The following is a 15381-nucleotide window of genomic DNA, read 5'->3' on the forward strand; positions in this document are numbered from 1 at the left end:
GCTGCCTGACGTGTAATAGAGTTTTTATGATCGTCCTTGGTTTGACCTTCAGTGGAGCGCTGCAGCCTGTCTTTGCCCACATCGGGTGCATTCTGGTTCTCATCCCTGTGAAGCTGGGACAGTCCAGCAGCAGCAGGCAGCCAAGTGAGGGCCCACCTCTCTCGAGACCCAGACCATCAGCACGATGCGTCATCTGAGATATAACTCCCAAACCCCTCGTTCTCAGAGCTCATGGACCAACAGTGTCTGTCATTCACCCTTGTCCCCTCTCGATGTATGAGCTGTATCGAGACGTGACTCATTTTCATCTGGGAGACACTGATGTATTTTCATTTGGAGTTGAAACAAAACAAAAGCATGCTCAAGCCACAGGACCACAGCAGCCACTCTCACGGGCTGCTTGCTGAGAGGGGACTTGCTCCTTGGTGGTGAGGTCACATCCTGAGGCTGAAACTGAGCCCTGACCTCGAGCACACATTGTACCCACTCACACACAGTCAGTAGGAGCCCAGGCTTGCTCCAAGTGCTTCAGAGGTCCTTGTGCACTCCCCCTAACCGCCCTGTGAAGACTGTGACAGGGGTAGTTGCTCAGTCGCGCCTGACTCTTTTCGACCCCATGGACTGTAGGCTCCTCTGTCAGTGGAATTCTCCAGGCAAGAATACTGGAGTAGGTTGCTGTTTCCTTCTCTAGGGGCTCTTCCTGGCCCAGGGATCAAACCCAGGTCTCCTGCATCACAGGCAGATTCTTTGTCATCTGAGCCATTGGGGGCGCCCCATGAATAAGCTCTGCTGTTTCCCTCTAACAGAGAAGAGGAGGCATTGCAGCGAGCTTAAGCATCTGCCTGGCATTCGTAGGTTGTGATGGGGGGAGGTGGGATTGGAACCCAGGCCATTGAACTCCAAGTCTGTCTTTTGACCAGTGTGCCCTGCTGCTTCCGGTCCCCATCAGCTAGTCCTATGGAATGACACTGCCACAGTATCCCTGGTCAGACGGGTGCAGAGTGCAGTCAGGCTTGGCTGCCTGGCGGCCTGACCTCCTGAGCGCGGGAGGCTGGGCGGAGGAGGTGCGAGTCTGCTCCAGAGGCTGTTTTTGCAGACAGCAGGCAGCGCACCGTGACCCCTGTGCACCATCTGCAGACACATACATCTCTGGCGCCGTGGGGTTCAGTGGTGTGGGCCTGGGCGCCTGCCATGGCATTCCTGTGGACGAGCTCGCTCTGCCCCCGCCGTCTGGGTCCTCTTCCTTCATGGCGTTTGCAGAGCTGTGTGCGCTTCCTCTGCCATGTCCACCCCCTCCTCTCCTGCTGCCAGAATGCGCCCCAGGCTGGAATCCTGTAGAGCCGTGTGCAGTCAGAACCTGCCTTTTCCGAGAGGCACCTGGCAGTCACGTTCTGTCAAACAGGCCTCAGGATTGACCCTTCCCTGGAAATGTCACGATGGCCACCCCAAGCACGCCCTAGGGGAATCCTGGCCAGACCCAGGAAAAGTGGGCAGAAGCCAAGTAGCAGATGATCTCTGAGCAGAGTGTTGCGAGCAGCCTTCCTCTGTGCTCTTGGACCTGTAGACCTGGAACTGGACCTAGCTATATTTACCTCTGTGACCCCTTCTAGGATCACAGCCTCTCTTGACCGTTGGCATGTCATTGGGAGGAACTGAGGGGCACTCACTCATTCCAGGTCTGATGAAGGGCCAGGGAGGAGACTGGTCCTGAAGCAGGGGTGGGGGGCACACTTGGAGATGGGGCTCCTGACCGGGTGGGCAGCCAGTGCAGGGGCCTGAGACCAGGTGCTGGGAGGTGGGAAGGCCTGGAACACGGAGCCTGGGAGACCATTGTCCTCTTGGCAAAGGATGAGGTTGACTCAGACCAAGTAGTTGTGGGGAACTGGGGAGAAATCGGATTCTGGGTATGTATTTTGAAAATAGAATCATTAGGGTTTGCTGATGGATCCGACCCATGGGCTGTCTTCCTGAGGCCTCCTGGCTGAGATTGGTAGACACAGGACTTGGGTCTGACAGGCCTTCCTATGCTCTGTTTTGTGCTGAGAGAAATAGAAACATTGGAGAAAAACTCATGGCCTCGTGAAGCTCCCCAAGTCCTCAGGGGTTCAGGGCTCAAACAGGTGAAACCAATTTCAAGAACTAGCAGACTAGGTTTAATCACAAGTATTAGATTATATGTATGTGAGGTTTCAGGAGGAGGGCCTGACAACACACTCGAGCATCTTGCCTGGAGATCCCCATGGACAGAGGAACCTGGCAGCTACAGTCCATGGAGCTGCAGAGTCAGACACAACAGAGCGACTCAGCACAGCACATGAGAAGTTTCAGGTTATTAGTCAGGGGTTCATAGTTTTGTTCCTCACTGTAATTGTAACATACCACTAGACAGTGCAAAAAATAATAAATCTCAGGTCCCCCTTGGCTGGACTGAGCCCACATGGAGCCCAGACAGAGGAACCAGAGCACCTGGGTGGTGCCCTGAACACCGGCTGGGCTGCAGGCCAGTGGGCTCCTTCCTTTAACCTCAGCGCTCACGTTCATTCATTCCCTTTCTGTTAAGTGCTACTGTGTGGCGTGTGTTGTCCCTAGCTACTGGGGTTAAAGAGATGAGCAATGGAGACAGAGTGCCTGCTTAGAAAGATGGGGTAGGGCAGGCAAGAAACAGGTGGACAAAACAAGTGAATGAGATACTCTCATATACTGACCCCAAGTGCTATGAGAAAATAAATCGACATGCCTGAGGATGTGAGAGCACATGACCAGGTTAGAATCCAGTATATGTGTGTCTCAGAGAAGGCTGCACTGCGGTGATGTCTTTGAACTTGCTTGATTTATTATAGCTGGTATGTAGAACAGCACTTTACTTATAACAAGTACTGTAAATGTTTTTCATATCTGTAAATTCATTTAATCTCTGTAACAACTCTATGAAGTTGGCACTATCATTGGTGCTGTGTTACAAATGAAGAAATAGCACAGAGAGGTTAAATAACTTGTGTACATAAATACGTAGATGTGGCTCAGCAGTAAAGAATCTGCCTGCAATGCAGGGACGTGGAAGATGTGAGTTTGATCCCTGGGGAAGATCCCCTGGAGATGGGCATGGCAACCCACTCCAGTATTCTTGCCTGGAGAATCCCATGGACACGAGGTCACACAGCTTAAAAGTGACTTGCCAGTTTGGGTCTAGGAGGAAAGTAAAACTTTCCTCCAGAGTTTTCCGGGCATTTTGCAAAAGGCTAGGGGGTAATCCAGTGAACAAGATGGGCACGTCCCCTGCATTCTGCTGGGACTTCAGTTTCATCCTCAAGGTGAGAGAGAGCAGGTTAGTGGATGGCTCTCAGACTGGCACCTGGCGTCTGGAAACAGTCTTGTTCTCTGGGCTTTTAAAAAACGCTGAAACCACTCAGGCTTTCTGGTCGGTCTCACAACTCAAGCCCCATCCACACTTGCAGGTTTGCAAATGTGCTCTCACGGGCATGGCCCCTCTGGGCATTTGAGACTTTGACCCTTGGATTAACGTGTGAGCTCAAGTCTTCGAGTACAAGGTTGAGAACAGCGTAGGAGGTAGCTGTCAGTCATAGCATCGCAGTGAGGGGGACCCCAAAGCTTAGGGATGGGAAGCGACGTGCCTGAGGCTGACCGGCTGGGGAGGGTCACGGCCGGGGTCTGACTCTGCGACCCCCCCCCCCCACTGTCCTCTCCCGCCTCGGGCCCAGGCAGCTCACGGGGACCCTCGTGCTCTCCTCCCCAGGTGTCCATCCGGCTGGACGGCGAGAACAAGGCCGTGGAGTACAACGCCGTGGGCGCCATGAAGGACGCCGTCAGGGTGGTCTTCCGGGGCCCCCGGGTCCACGACCTCTTCGACCGGGACTGGCACAAGGTGGCCCTGAGCGTGCAGGCTCAGCACGTCTCCCTGTATGTGGACTGTGCGCTGGTGCAGACGCTGCCCCTCGAGGAGCGGGAAAACATCGACATCCAGGGCAAGACAGTGATCGGCAAGCGCCTCTACGACAGCGTGCCCATCGACGTGAGTTCCGGGGTCGCGGGGTCACTGGGGAGGGGCCTCAGGAGCTGGGGGCCCCCACGCCTGCCTGTGTCACTTATCAAGTCATCACCGTTGACTGTCTTAGGAGCGATGACCCTGACTCAGCACACTGCTGTGTCCCGTCATTCATTCGCTCGTTCAGTGACCTAGCCACTTACTCATTTATCATGTATACTGAGCACCTACTGTGTGCTGGACACTGTGCTCTGCGCTGGGGACATGGGTCACATATCTCCATATCACACTCACACTCGTCAAGCAGAGTCATGTCCGACTCTCTCTGACCCCATGGACTGTGGCCCACCAAGCTCTGTCCATGGGATTCTCCAGGCTAGGATACTGGAGTGGGTCGCCATGCCCTCCCAGGGATCTTCCCGACCCAGGGGTCGAATCTGCATCTTCTGTGTCCCCTGCATTGCAGGCAGATTCTTTACTGCTAAGCCACATCGATGTATATGTGGAGGCAAAATCGGTGGGTAGGTAGAGTTATATAGTTTCCTTTACACTTAAATAGATTCTTTTCCCTTCTCTGGTTGTCGGAAATTAGGAAAATATAGGCAAGTATGTGGGAAATAAGTGAAAAGCATCCTCAGTCCTCCAGCCCGGGATGTTAACCAGGAATGATTCAGTAGCTGGAAAGAGCAGTCCTTCCATCTTCATCCCATCATTCTTTTTTCTTTGTCTTCCCTCCTCCTGTCTCTCTTCTCCTCTTTCCTTTAATGTATTTTCTCCTCTAGAGGTGCATTCCGACACATACACACACAGATACATACACTTACGCACTGTCTTCAAACTGAAGTCATTTTATCCTTCTGACTGGAAGGATCTACCCCCGCTTGCCAAAATGTAAACGAATCACGATAGCTAGCTCTTCCCAAAGCTGTTTCTTTTTCTTTTTTTTTTTCCATGTATTTGCATTTCTGTGATCAAATGTAGTGTTGTTGGATGTGTGCTCTATATTTTGAAATGTATGTAATAATGTACAGCATGTAGAGTCACATACTGCCTTTTTCCTCTCAAAATTATGTGTTTAAGCTTTTATTCCTTTTAGTTGCTTCATAATACTTTATTTTAGTGTATGTTTTGCTTATTTGTTCTCCTGTTGGTGGGTATTTAGGTTGCCTTGATGTTTTACCATCATAACCAACAGGTCTTGGGTTTTGAATATGCTGGTGTCTCTCCAGGTGCTTTCGTGGAGAAAATGGGGTAATAGAGTCCTTTTATATTAAGGGCACAGTGGTATTTAAGACAGTGATAGAAGCAGATTTGTGATATGAAAAAAGTTCAGTTAAGACACCCTGTGGAGATGCTGAAGAGTTGATAAGAGGAACACGCTGAACCTTTGGAGACTGTTGGCGATCGTGTCACAGCCCGACCTGTAGTGATCGCAGTGGCAGTGAGCGGGGAGCGGAGGGGCGTGCCAGGGGGCCTGACACATGGAAAACAGGAGACTCTGCTCCTAGCCTGTGCTCACTCGCTCTTTGCACACGGGGCTTGCACTTTTGGAAGGATGGGATGTCAGTAGATGACACCTTGGCTCCCTCTGACATTCAGCTGGGGGTCAGACTACCATGCAGGACCCCAAGGAGGAAGTGGGCCAGATTCCTGAGCGGGGTCTGCCTGATACCAGGGGGGAGTCTGGGTTCCGAGCCCCCCAAAACTCATCCTCTGACCTTGCTTCCCCTCCCAGTTTGACCTCCAGCGGGTCGTGATTTACTGTGACTCCCGACACGCAGAACTGGAGACCTGCTGTGACATCCCCTCGGGTCCGGTGAGCAGAGACTCTGCCTGGCATGGGGTGGGGGGGGGATGGGCCCTTGACTTCCTCCCCGTGACCCCCTGAGGAGGGGATGTCCAGGGCCTGGGAGCAGAATCAGGACACCCGCCATCAGAGTGCGGTCTGGGAGGAAGCCCGCTGGTCACTGGTCATCACCGGGGCTCCAGTTCTGGGTCGGGTGGGGCGTGGGTTGGGGATGCAAGTCCCTCTGGCCTCCATCAGCAGCCACGGGGCCTCAGCTCTGGGTAGTGAGGGGCAGAGGCTGGCGCCTGTCCCCAGGAGAGAATGGCCTCGTCCCCAGGAGAGAATGGCCTCGTCCCCAGGAGAGAATGGCCTCGGTACTGCTGGTGCTCAGGGCTCTTTAGCATGACTGGGGAGGCAGCTCGTGGTCAGGAACAGCGGGCCGGACCAGACTGCCTGGTGTGCCTGGACCCTCTGTGCGGTTCTGCCTGTCCTGGGCCCTCCCCACCTCCGTCTCCACCCAGGTGCCTCCTCTGCACTCTGTACCGAGGACCCATCCCAAGGATGCTTCAGCAATCCTGCCTTCCAGGGCTGAAGGCTAAAATCCCCGCACTGTGCTCGGCCGGCCCAGGTCCTGAGTACGGTGAGCGCCCGGTCAGTGTCCCGTCTCAGGACGACCATCGGGCATGGGCCCCCAGAGGTGGCCCTTGTCAGAGGCGGGCCTGCAGAGTCAGATGAGCCCGGCTGTTGAGAGAGAAGAGCAAGGAAGGGGAGGAGGACAGATTAAATCAGGAGAGGATGAAGGGAAAGAAGGGGGGAGGCAGGGGAGGGGAAGGGAAAGAGGAAAGAAGAGAGGGAAAGGAGGGAAATAAGTCATTATCTGGCACTTGCCGGGCTCCTGGTGTCCAGACTCTGAGCTCGATACTTCAGTTCAGTCCCACTAAACCCTTCTCACCGCATGATGATGGAAACTGCCCTTGTCCCCATTTTTCGGAGGTTAGCACTGAGGCTCAGGGGTGCTAAGAAGTTCCCGCAGGCTGCTGAGAGGCCAGTGGAGGAGCCTAGACCCGTTGGCTCATTTGACTCCAGACGAGCCTGGCTCCATGCCCATCTGACTCTGAGGTCTCGGGGTGCCAGGACCTACCGTCAGATACTTGCCCGTCCTGCTCAGGCTCCGGCCTCCTCAGGGTTCCCTGCTCCCCCTTGCCTGGACAGGGAGGCACTCCAGGCTGCTGGAATAGAAGCCAGGTTCTGACCACTGTGCTTTCCTCCCAGTGTCAGGTGACCGTGCTGACGGAACCCTCCCCCCTGCCCCAGCCACCGCCCACCTCCGGCAGTGAGCAGATCGGGTTTTTGAAGACCATCAACTGCTCCTGCCCACCTGGAGAAAAGGTACACAGTCCACCGTCAGCCGCAGGCTTGGGGCCCCAGAGCACAGTGGGCCCAGAGCTCACAGAACTAACAGTGGAGGTGGGAATTTCCCATCATGCACATGGGCTGCCAGGGCAGGATGACCTCGGGCTCCAGGTAATTCTTGGGTCTGGGGACCATTCTTGCTCCTGGGACTTTCTGGATCTCTATGGGCCTTGGGAGGGGGGCCGCTCAGACCCCACTGGGGTGAACATTTTCCTGAAGTTAATGACGTCCTTTCAAAGTTTCTCTGCCTCCTGGTGTCCTCGTCACCCCTGGGCAACTAAATAGCTGGATTTGCTTTGAGAATAAGTGTCAGCAGGGCAGCGGCAGAGGGTTCAGGTGGCTCTGTGGGATCCACCCGCATCCCTCTGTGCTCCGTTGGCCATACTGTGTAATCTAAATGCATATAGAAAGAGTTTAGCACCTCTTGTTTTAAAACCCAGTGTGTTTCTGACTACCACACCACCTCCCGTTTGTCTAGATAAAATGTCTTCTTGGACGCCTGGGGCCTTCATCTGTTGTTTTTCTGTAGGCCAGCGGCCTTCTTAATAAGAAAAAAATTTCCACTGTTGGAGCAGAACAAGCAAATAACACCAGGATGACAAACTGGAGTTGGTCTCCACGAGGCTTTGCTCGACAGGTGGCCCCAGGGCCCTCCATCTCCTGTGTTCGCCATGTCCATCGCTCTATCTACCCCTCCCAGCTCGGGGCCGGCACGTGGCGGGTCCCCCCCGACTTCACAGGGGTCTTGGGAGACAGGCCAGCATCCAAAGTGGCGACTGAGGTTACTTGGAGAGAGCACACTGCAGGAATTTCCCAACAGTTCTGTTTCAGTAAACCTGCCTGTCGTGGCAGCCTCTCCTCCCTACCACCCCTCTCCTCTGTTCTCCCTCACTGTCTCCTTTCTTATTTCCTCCCAGAGGACCCCCAAGGAGCTCTCAGCCAGGTGGGGTGGTCAGACCGTGGCCCTACCTGTTGGGAGGCCTCGAGGAGCCAGCCCAGTCACGCTGCGAGCTGAAGCTTTTCTGGGGAGTCGGTGAAGTGGGGCGCCTCTGGCCTGGTGCTGGGTTCTGATTGGGAGAAGCCGGGGAGGGAGTCAGAGTGTGTGCCCACAGGGTGCCGGGCAGGGCTCCTCCTCCTCCACTGTGCTCTGGGCACACTCAGGGCTTCAGGCCATGGACAAGTGCTGATCAGGTTCCCACCCGTCAATGTCATAACAAAAGCAGCCATCCAAACCCATTTAAACCTTAGCAGTCTTTGTTTTCTGTTAAAAACCCCTAACGAGAAGGGTGACTGCAGCAGTGTGAGGTTTGGCACACCTGCACGCAGACTGTGCCAGGGAGGGCGGCCAGTGGGGCTGTGCTCAGGTCAGGGTTTCCCCGGAGTGCTGCCCTGGTGGGGACCCCTGTGGGGAAGTCTGGGGTCAAGCAGGCTTCTGTCCTCTCTTCCCACCCACCTTCCCTGTCCCCAGCTCACAGACATCCGCTGGATGGCCACTGACCTACTCGGCTTGGCCTCCGATCCCCCGGCTGTCCCCCTCTATGCGGCCCCCCGTGGCTCCCAGTTGCCCTTCTTGCCTTATTTCACTCCACGTTCCCCTCCCAGTTTCCAGGCAGGCAGGAGCGTCCTGTTCCGTGGAGGGGTCGTGATCCTCCTTGCCTTCTGGAGTGTGCAAGTGTAGGTTCTTCTGCCTGGAACACCTTTTCCCCTTCCCTCCTTTTTATCTGGCTAATGCCTGTTCTTCTTTCAAGACTTCCGCAGAGAATCCTTTTCTCCTCACACTGTTGTCTGATTTTCCTCCTTCTTTCCTCCTGGCTCCCCTTCCCGGCTCCTCCTTTCTCTTCCTTTCGACTCCCTCCCTCCTTCTATCCTTCCTTCCTTCTTTCACATCCATCTGTTCAGTAATTATTCGTTCAGCACCTGCTATTTGTGTGATGTTATGACCCTTTTCTCTCCCTCTTCTTCCATCTACCGTGGTAGTTATCACACTGGATGAAGACTGTCTGCTTGTCTCTACTTCCATAAGCTCATAAATTCCAGATGGCAAAGACTGAATCATTGTTTGTCTATGTTTTCAGCCACTGTATTAAATCATGATTGAGTTGATGGGAAGGTGGGATCCAGGCAGGGTATGAAGCAATGGATGGAATGGATTATTGGGTGATGCTCCCCGGAGTTTGAGGCTGGCGTCTGTTGACTGATGGATGGCCTCTCCACCAGGAGCTGTATTTGGAGGCCAGGTCCCAGCTCCCCATGCAGGTTGGCAGTTCAGGATCAGGAACTCTCAGCTGCCATGAACTCTGCAGCTTACTGATCAGCACGTGGCTTGCTAAGAGACTGGCTTACGATCCTGTGCCAGGGATTGCCCGCCAGTGAAGAGAGAAGGGGGAAATTAAGACAGAGCCTTACTTGTTTCTTTTCTCTTTCTTCCTTTAGGGTGAGAAGGGCTTCGATGGCCCCATTGGACTCCCCGGCCCAAAGGTCAGTACTGGAGCCACAGATGAGTCCTTTGAGCCTGAGGATGTTTTGATTTGCTCTCTTTGTAAGAAAGGAAAAAAACAAAAACAAAACCAAAACAGTGGTGTGTTAGTTTACTGTCCTTTGGGGTTTTTCTTCTGAGCTTGTTGAGATGGAAGAACAGAGCAAGTGCCATGAAGTTCGGAACCTTTGAGTCTCTTCACAGCTCAGAAGGTCCATTTCTCAGCTCAACAGTGTGAGCTGGAAAGGAGGTGGAACTCACACGCCCAGGCTTAGATCTTGTTTGTTCCAGCAGCCTCAGTTCTCTGTGGTCAGCTAGCCCTTCATCCATCCTTTCAGGTCTCTGTATTCCAGAAACTTTGGGGGTTGGGCTGTAAACAGTCTAGCACCTGCGATCTATCTGTTTAAATGGGTTGGAATTATTTCTGTGCACGTTTTCTAAGCTCACCAATTGCTCAAAGCCAGGTCTCTCCCCGGGGGCTTCCCTTTCCTCATTCAGGGAACAGCCTTTTCTCTCTCTACCACTGCCCAGGTTTGCAGCATTTATGGGGCAGGACGGGGCTGTCATCTTCCATCATGATTTTGGTCTCAGAAAGCTGAGACCCAAGAAGATGTGGATTGCCCCTGGGGGTGCGTCACACAGAGGCTGAGGGCAGAGGTTAGCGTGGCCCAGTGGCCATCACCTGGTCTGGTGTCAGAAGGAGGGGCTGAGTGTAAGGATGGAGACACAGGGATGCCTCTCTTCCCTCCTCCCTACCTCATTCTCCCCTCCCCCTTTCCTTCCCTCTCCCCCTCCCTCACCTGCATGGATGATGGTCAAGTTCAGTGAACCGCCGTGGAGTGCCTGCTAAGGTCCCTTTTTGTCTTTTCCCTTCTTCCTTCCTCTGTGTGTATCTCCTTCATCTCCGCTCCTCTCACCCTGCTCCCCTCTGCCCCCAGTCTGCTAGGATGGAGAGGACACACACACACACATGGGCATGCACACGTGTGCACACAGACACACACACACAAATGTGCACACATGTGCACACACACAGGCATGCACACACATACTCACACAGTCACACACACACACTCAAGCAGCTCAGGGATCCAGGATGCCCCGTGTTCTCTGCAAAGAGGAGAGCCGGGTTTTCTGCTCGGGCACACCCAGGCTGTAACCTCGACTCCTCAGGTGGCTGGCAGGTGAAAGAAGGGAGCAGAGCCGTCTGGGGCCGTGAGAGCCTCTAAGTAGAAAATGTTTTGTCTGAAGCAGTGACTGTTCACGGAGCGACCGTGCTGGGGCTCTGGTGGAACAGATCCGGGGTGTGCGGGTGGCAGAGCCCGCCCCCGGGCCTGGAGAAAATGCAAGGTGACAGGGATTCCCAGGAGAGAAGAGGCCCCACCACCTGCGGGGGAGCCTGGCTGCCCCATGGCTGGTCAGCTGTCCTGGCCCTTCATCCGTGTCCCAGCCCGTCCATGGGTAGGAGGCTGCATGACCACTTGTGAGTCCCTTGGCTCCGTTTACCTAGATGTCACTCAGGTCATGTCCACAGGCGTGGCCTGGTGGACCCGGGTGCCCAGGCCCTCTCTGGATGCTAGGATGTACCTGTGGGTGACACGGAGCTGGGTCCCCGGGACTCAGAGGCAGCAGGAAGAGGCAGGGCAGGGCGATGGGAGAGTGGGTGGGGGCGCGGGGTCAGAGGGGGGCCCTGAAGCTGCCTGGGGGAGGGCTCCAGGATGCCTGGGGCCCCCGCCCGAGCTGGGTCCGGTAGGATGCGTGGAATCTCCCATTCCCACTGCCCGCGACCAGCGTGTGAGGCTTTCATCCACCCGCTGTCTCAAGCTGTCCTGGGCTCCTGGAATTAGGAGGTTGGGGAAGTTATTCAGATGCTTTTCTCCTTTCCGGAAGTGGGAGGTCTGGCCTCACAGTGCAGTTGGCAGTGACGAAACCAGTTGCTTCCGGGAAATGGGCGCAAGGTGGGCCATGGGCGGCCAGTGTCGGGGAGCCCGACCGACCGGGGACCTGACCCGGTGTTGTCTCTGGTTTCCACCCCTCAGGGAGACACAGGAGCCACTGGGCCGGTGGGAGCTCCTGGACCCAAGGGAGAGAAAGGAGACACGGTGAGTGGAGGCCTGTCCACCACGGCTAGGGAGGGGGACCCCTCTCCATGGGCACGGGGGCTCTCCCGGCCGCTGTGGCCTCACCCCGCACCACCCCACCCCCAAACTCTGGAACCCTGTGCTCCAGATGGGAGCGGCATCTCCAGCACCAATGGCACAGATTCAGAGTAGGTGGGCCCCGGCCACTGGCCTTGGCTCCAGACTTCGTTAGCTGCGTGACTGTGAGGTTGGTCTCTTAATCTCTGAAAATCTCATTTACTCCACTAGCAAAGTAAAGAAAGTAACAACTTTTCTCTATAAAATGCCTGGGCCGTGGTAGGTGGTCAGTGAATGAGAACGCGTATAGCCAGTTCCTTTTAGGTTCTGTGCTCAGGGGGTTCCCTGAGACAATGCAGGCAAGACAGAGTCACTCTCCTAGACGTGGTAGCCTGGCAGATACCACCGCTCATGTCATCATCTGAGAGCTCGTAATTGTAACTGTACCGCCTGCCCTTCGTCAGCTGTCAACCATACTCCAATAAAAATTTAAAACAAGTGTTTCCAAGGAGTAGGGAGGGACCCACATGCAGTGGAGTATACAGTGGATTTACAGTGTTATGTTGGTTTCTGCTGTACAGTGGGGTGACTCAGCCATACACATCCCTTCTTTTTTGATTCCCTTCCTATTTAGGTGACCACAGAGCATTGATTAGAGTTCCTTGTGCTGTACTGTTAGATTCTCACTGGTTATCTATTTTAGACATAGTATCAATAGCGTCTATATGCCAATCTCAACCTCCCAACTCATCCCACCCCAGAACATAGTCCCATCACTTCTCTGATATGAAGAATACAGGGTTTTCAGACTTGTATGATATGCTTGTTATCACGGAGCCTGCATGTGTCAGAGGTGAGATGTGAACCTGTTTTAACCTGAGTCTTTTGCTCACCTGCTGAGCTACACCTTTCACTCACACCGTGGATACCTGTCTCCTGTAGAGGTGGGGAGCATCTGATCTGTGCAAATCAACACGGAGGAGGGAAGACCTGCTGATTGAACAGTGTATGCTGTGTTCCACGGCTCTGTCTACCTCAGTCTGTTTGACCGTATTCCTTCTCACTTAACCTTCAAATCAATGTTATGAGGTGGGGGCTAGTGAAACACCCATCTCACTCCTACATGGGGAAAAAAGCAGGTGGCCAGAAACAGCCAGCGAGAGGTCTCAGATGTCAGATTTAACACACAAAGCCTGCAAAGTAACCATTAAATTATATCCAAAGAACTAAAGGAAACTGTTCTGAAGGAAATGGAGGGGAGTGTTGTGACAATATCTCATCAAATACAGAATATAAAGAAGTATAACAGATTTGAACTGGCTGAAGAAAGAGCCAGAATTCTTGAAAATAAATCAGGGGAGATTATTTAAACTGAAGATCAGAGAGAAAAAATAATGAATAGAAATGAAGAGCCTCAGAGAAATGTGGGGGCCCATGAAGTCAATCAGTGGGCATATAATATGGTTACCAGGAGAGGAGCATAAAGAGTAATCAGAGAAATCATGTCTAAAGACATCCTAAACTTGATGAAGCATAGTCATCTACACACTCAGTGACTCTAATCAAGAAATGCAAAAGGAGATCCATCCTTAGAAACATCATAGTATCAATTTGTTGTTCAGTCACTAAGATGTGTGCAGTTCTATGCAACCCCATGGACTGCAGCATGCCAGGCCTCCCTGTCCTTCACCGTCTCTCAGAGTTTGCTCAGACTCGTGTCCATTGAGTTGGTGATGCCATCCAACCGTCTCATCCTCTATCGTCCCCTTCTCGTCCTGCCCTCAATCCTTCCCAGCTCAGGGTCTTTTCCAGTGAGTCAGCTCTTCACATCAGGTAGCCAAAGTATTGGAGCTTCAACTTCAGCATCAGTCGTTCAATGAATATTCAGGGTTGATTTCCTTCAGGATTGACTGCTTTGATCTTGCGGTCCAAGGGACTCTCAAGAGTCTACTCAAGAACCATAATTCAAAAGCGTCAGTTATTCAGTGCTCAGCCTTCTTTATGGTCCAACTCTCACATGCACACATGACTACTGGAAAGACCATAGCTTTGACTATATGGACCTTTGTTGGCAAAGTGATGTCTCTGCTTTTTAATATGCTGTCTAGGAGTCTTCCAAGGAGCAAGCATCTTTCAATTTGATGACTGCAGTTACCATCTGCAGTGACTTTGGAGCCCAAGAAAATAATATCAATAAAAAATGCTGGAAGACAAAAGAAAAAATGGGAAAGCAGCAGAAGAAAAATGACTCATAATGTGGAAGCAGACCCCAATAACAGCATCAGCTGACTCATCACCAGAAATAATTGAGGCAGAATGTAGGGGAATGACAACTTCAAAGCAATAATTATAACAATGTATCACTGGGTGCTTAACAAATATTTGTAAGACAGTAGCTCAAAAAGGGGGCAGATGGAATAGGTCACATAGGAGTATATTTCTCAGTCTCACTGGAAGTAAGTTAGTGTAAGTCTGAGGTTGACCTTGAAAAGTTAAGACATATACAGTAAACTTCAAACAACCTCCAAGAAAAATAATTTAAAAGTATATAGTGAAAATATCTTTAAAGAGGTTAAAATATTGCACTAAAAATGTACTCATGTAGTAAAGGAAAGAGTAATAAAGAAGGAAAAAAGGAACAAAGTCAGGAAACATAGAAAATGGAAAAGTTAGATGGCATATGTAAATCTACCTATATCAGAAACAGCATTGCCTGTAAATGGATTATACAAACTAATTTAAAAAGCAGAGATTTTCAGACTGGACATAAAAGCAAGATCCAGCTGTGTTGTGTCTAGAGGAGACATACTTTAGATTCAAATATATAAATAGGCTGAAAATGAAAATGTGGCCAGTACACATTCTACAAATTGAAAACATTAAAACTTGGAGTGACTACAGCCATACCAGAGAAAGTAGGCGTTAAAAAGTTAATGGAAACGAAGGGGAGCATTTCATCATGATAAAGATGTTGATCCTTCAAAAATATGCAATAGTTATCAACATGTGTACACCTAAGAACAGAACCCCTAAATATGTGAAGTAAATCCTGAGAATTGAAATGAGAGAGAAATAATTCATCACCAAGGATCAGAGATGTCAGGGCTCCACTTGCAGTAACGAGTGCGCAACAAGGAATGTGGAGAAATTGGAGCCCGCATGTATGCTGTGGCTGCTTTGAAAAACCGTTTGGCACTCCTTAAAGGGTTAAACACAGAATTACCAGCAGAATAAGACCCAGCAGTTCCGCTCCTAGGTATATAGCCAAGAGAAATGAAAACACGTGTTTGTATGAAAATTTGTCCACGGATTTTCATAGCGGCATTATTCATCATAACCAAAAAGCAGAAACAACCCGAATGTTCATCACCTGATGAACAGATAAATAAAATGTGTCTCAGCCATGTAATGACGTTTTGTTCTGCAATAGAATGAGGTTTGATACAGGCCGTAAGGAGAGTGAACCTTGGAAATGACTTTGCTAAGAAAACACTGGCTATGAAGCCAGTCATAAAAGCCCACATATTGTATGATTTCATTTATATAAAATGTCTAGAATAGGCAA

General features: G+C 51.9%; 1 protein-coding gene across 1 annotated transcript in view; it reads left to right on the forward strand.

The window, feature by feature from the left end:
- The window catches only part of COL22A1 (collagen type XXII alpha 1 chain), a 197316-nt gene that overhangs the window by 35501 nt on the left and 146434 nt on the right, over positions 1–15381 (forward strand). Inside the window, exons 6-10 of the mRNA XM_070476953.1 lie at positions 3755–4030; positions 5739–5819; positions 7062–7178; positions 9636–9680; positions 11718–11780. Of these exons, the coding sequence (XP_070333054.1) occupies positions 3755–4030; positions 5739–5819; positions 7062–7178; positions 9636–9680; positions 11718–11780 (582 nt within the window). The remainder of the gene's footprint in view (positions 1–3754; positions 4031–5738; positions 5820–7061; positions 7179–9635; positions 9681–11717; positions 11781–15381) is intronic.

Source organism: Odocoileus virginianus, chromosome 15 (assembly GCF_023699985.2).
Source record: "Odocoileus virginianus isolate 20LAN1187 ecotype Illinois chromosome 15, Ovbor_1.2, whole genome shotgun sequence".
Lineage (NCBI taxonomy): Eukaryota > Metazoa > Chordata > Mammalia > Artiodactyla > Cervidae > Odocoileus > Odocoileus virginianus.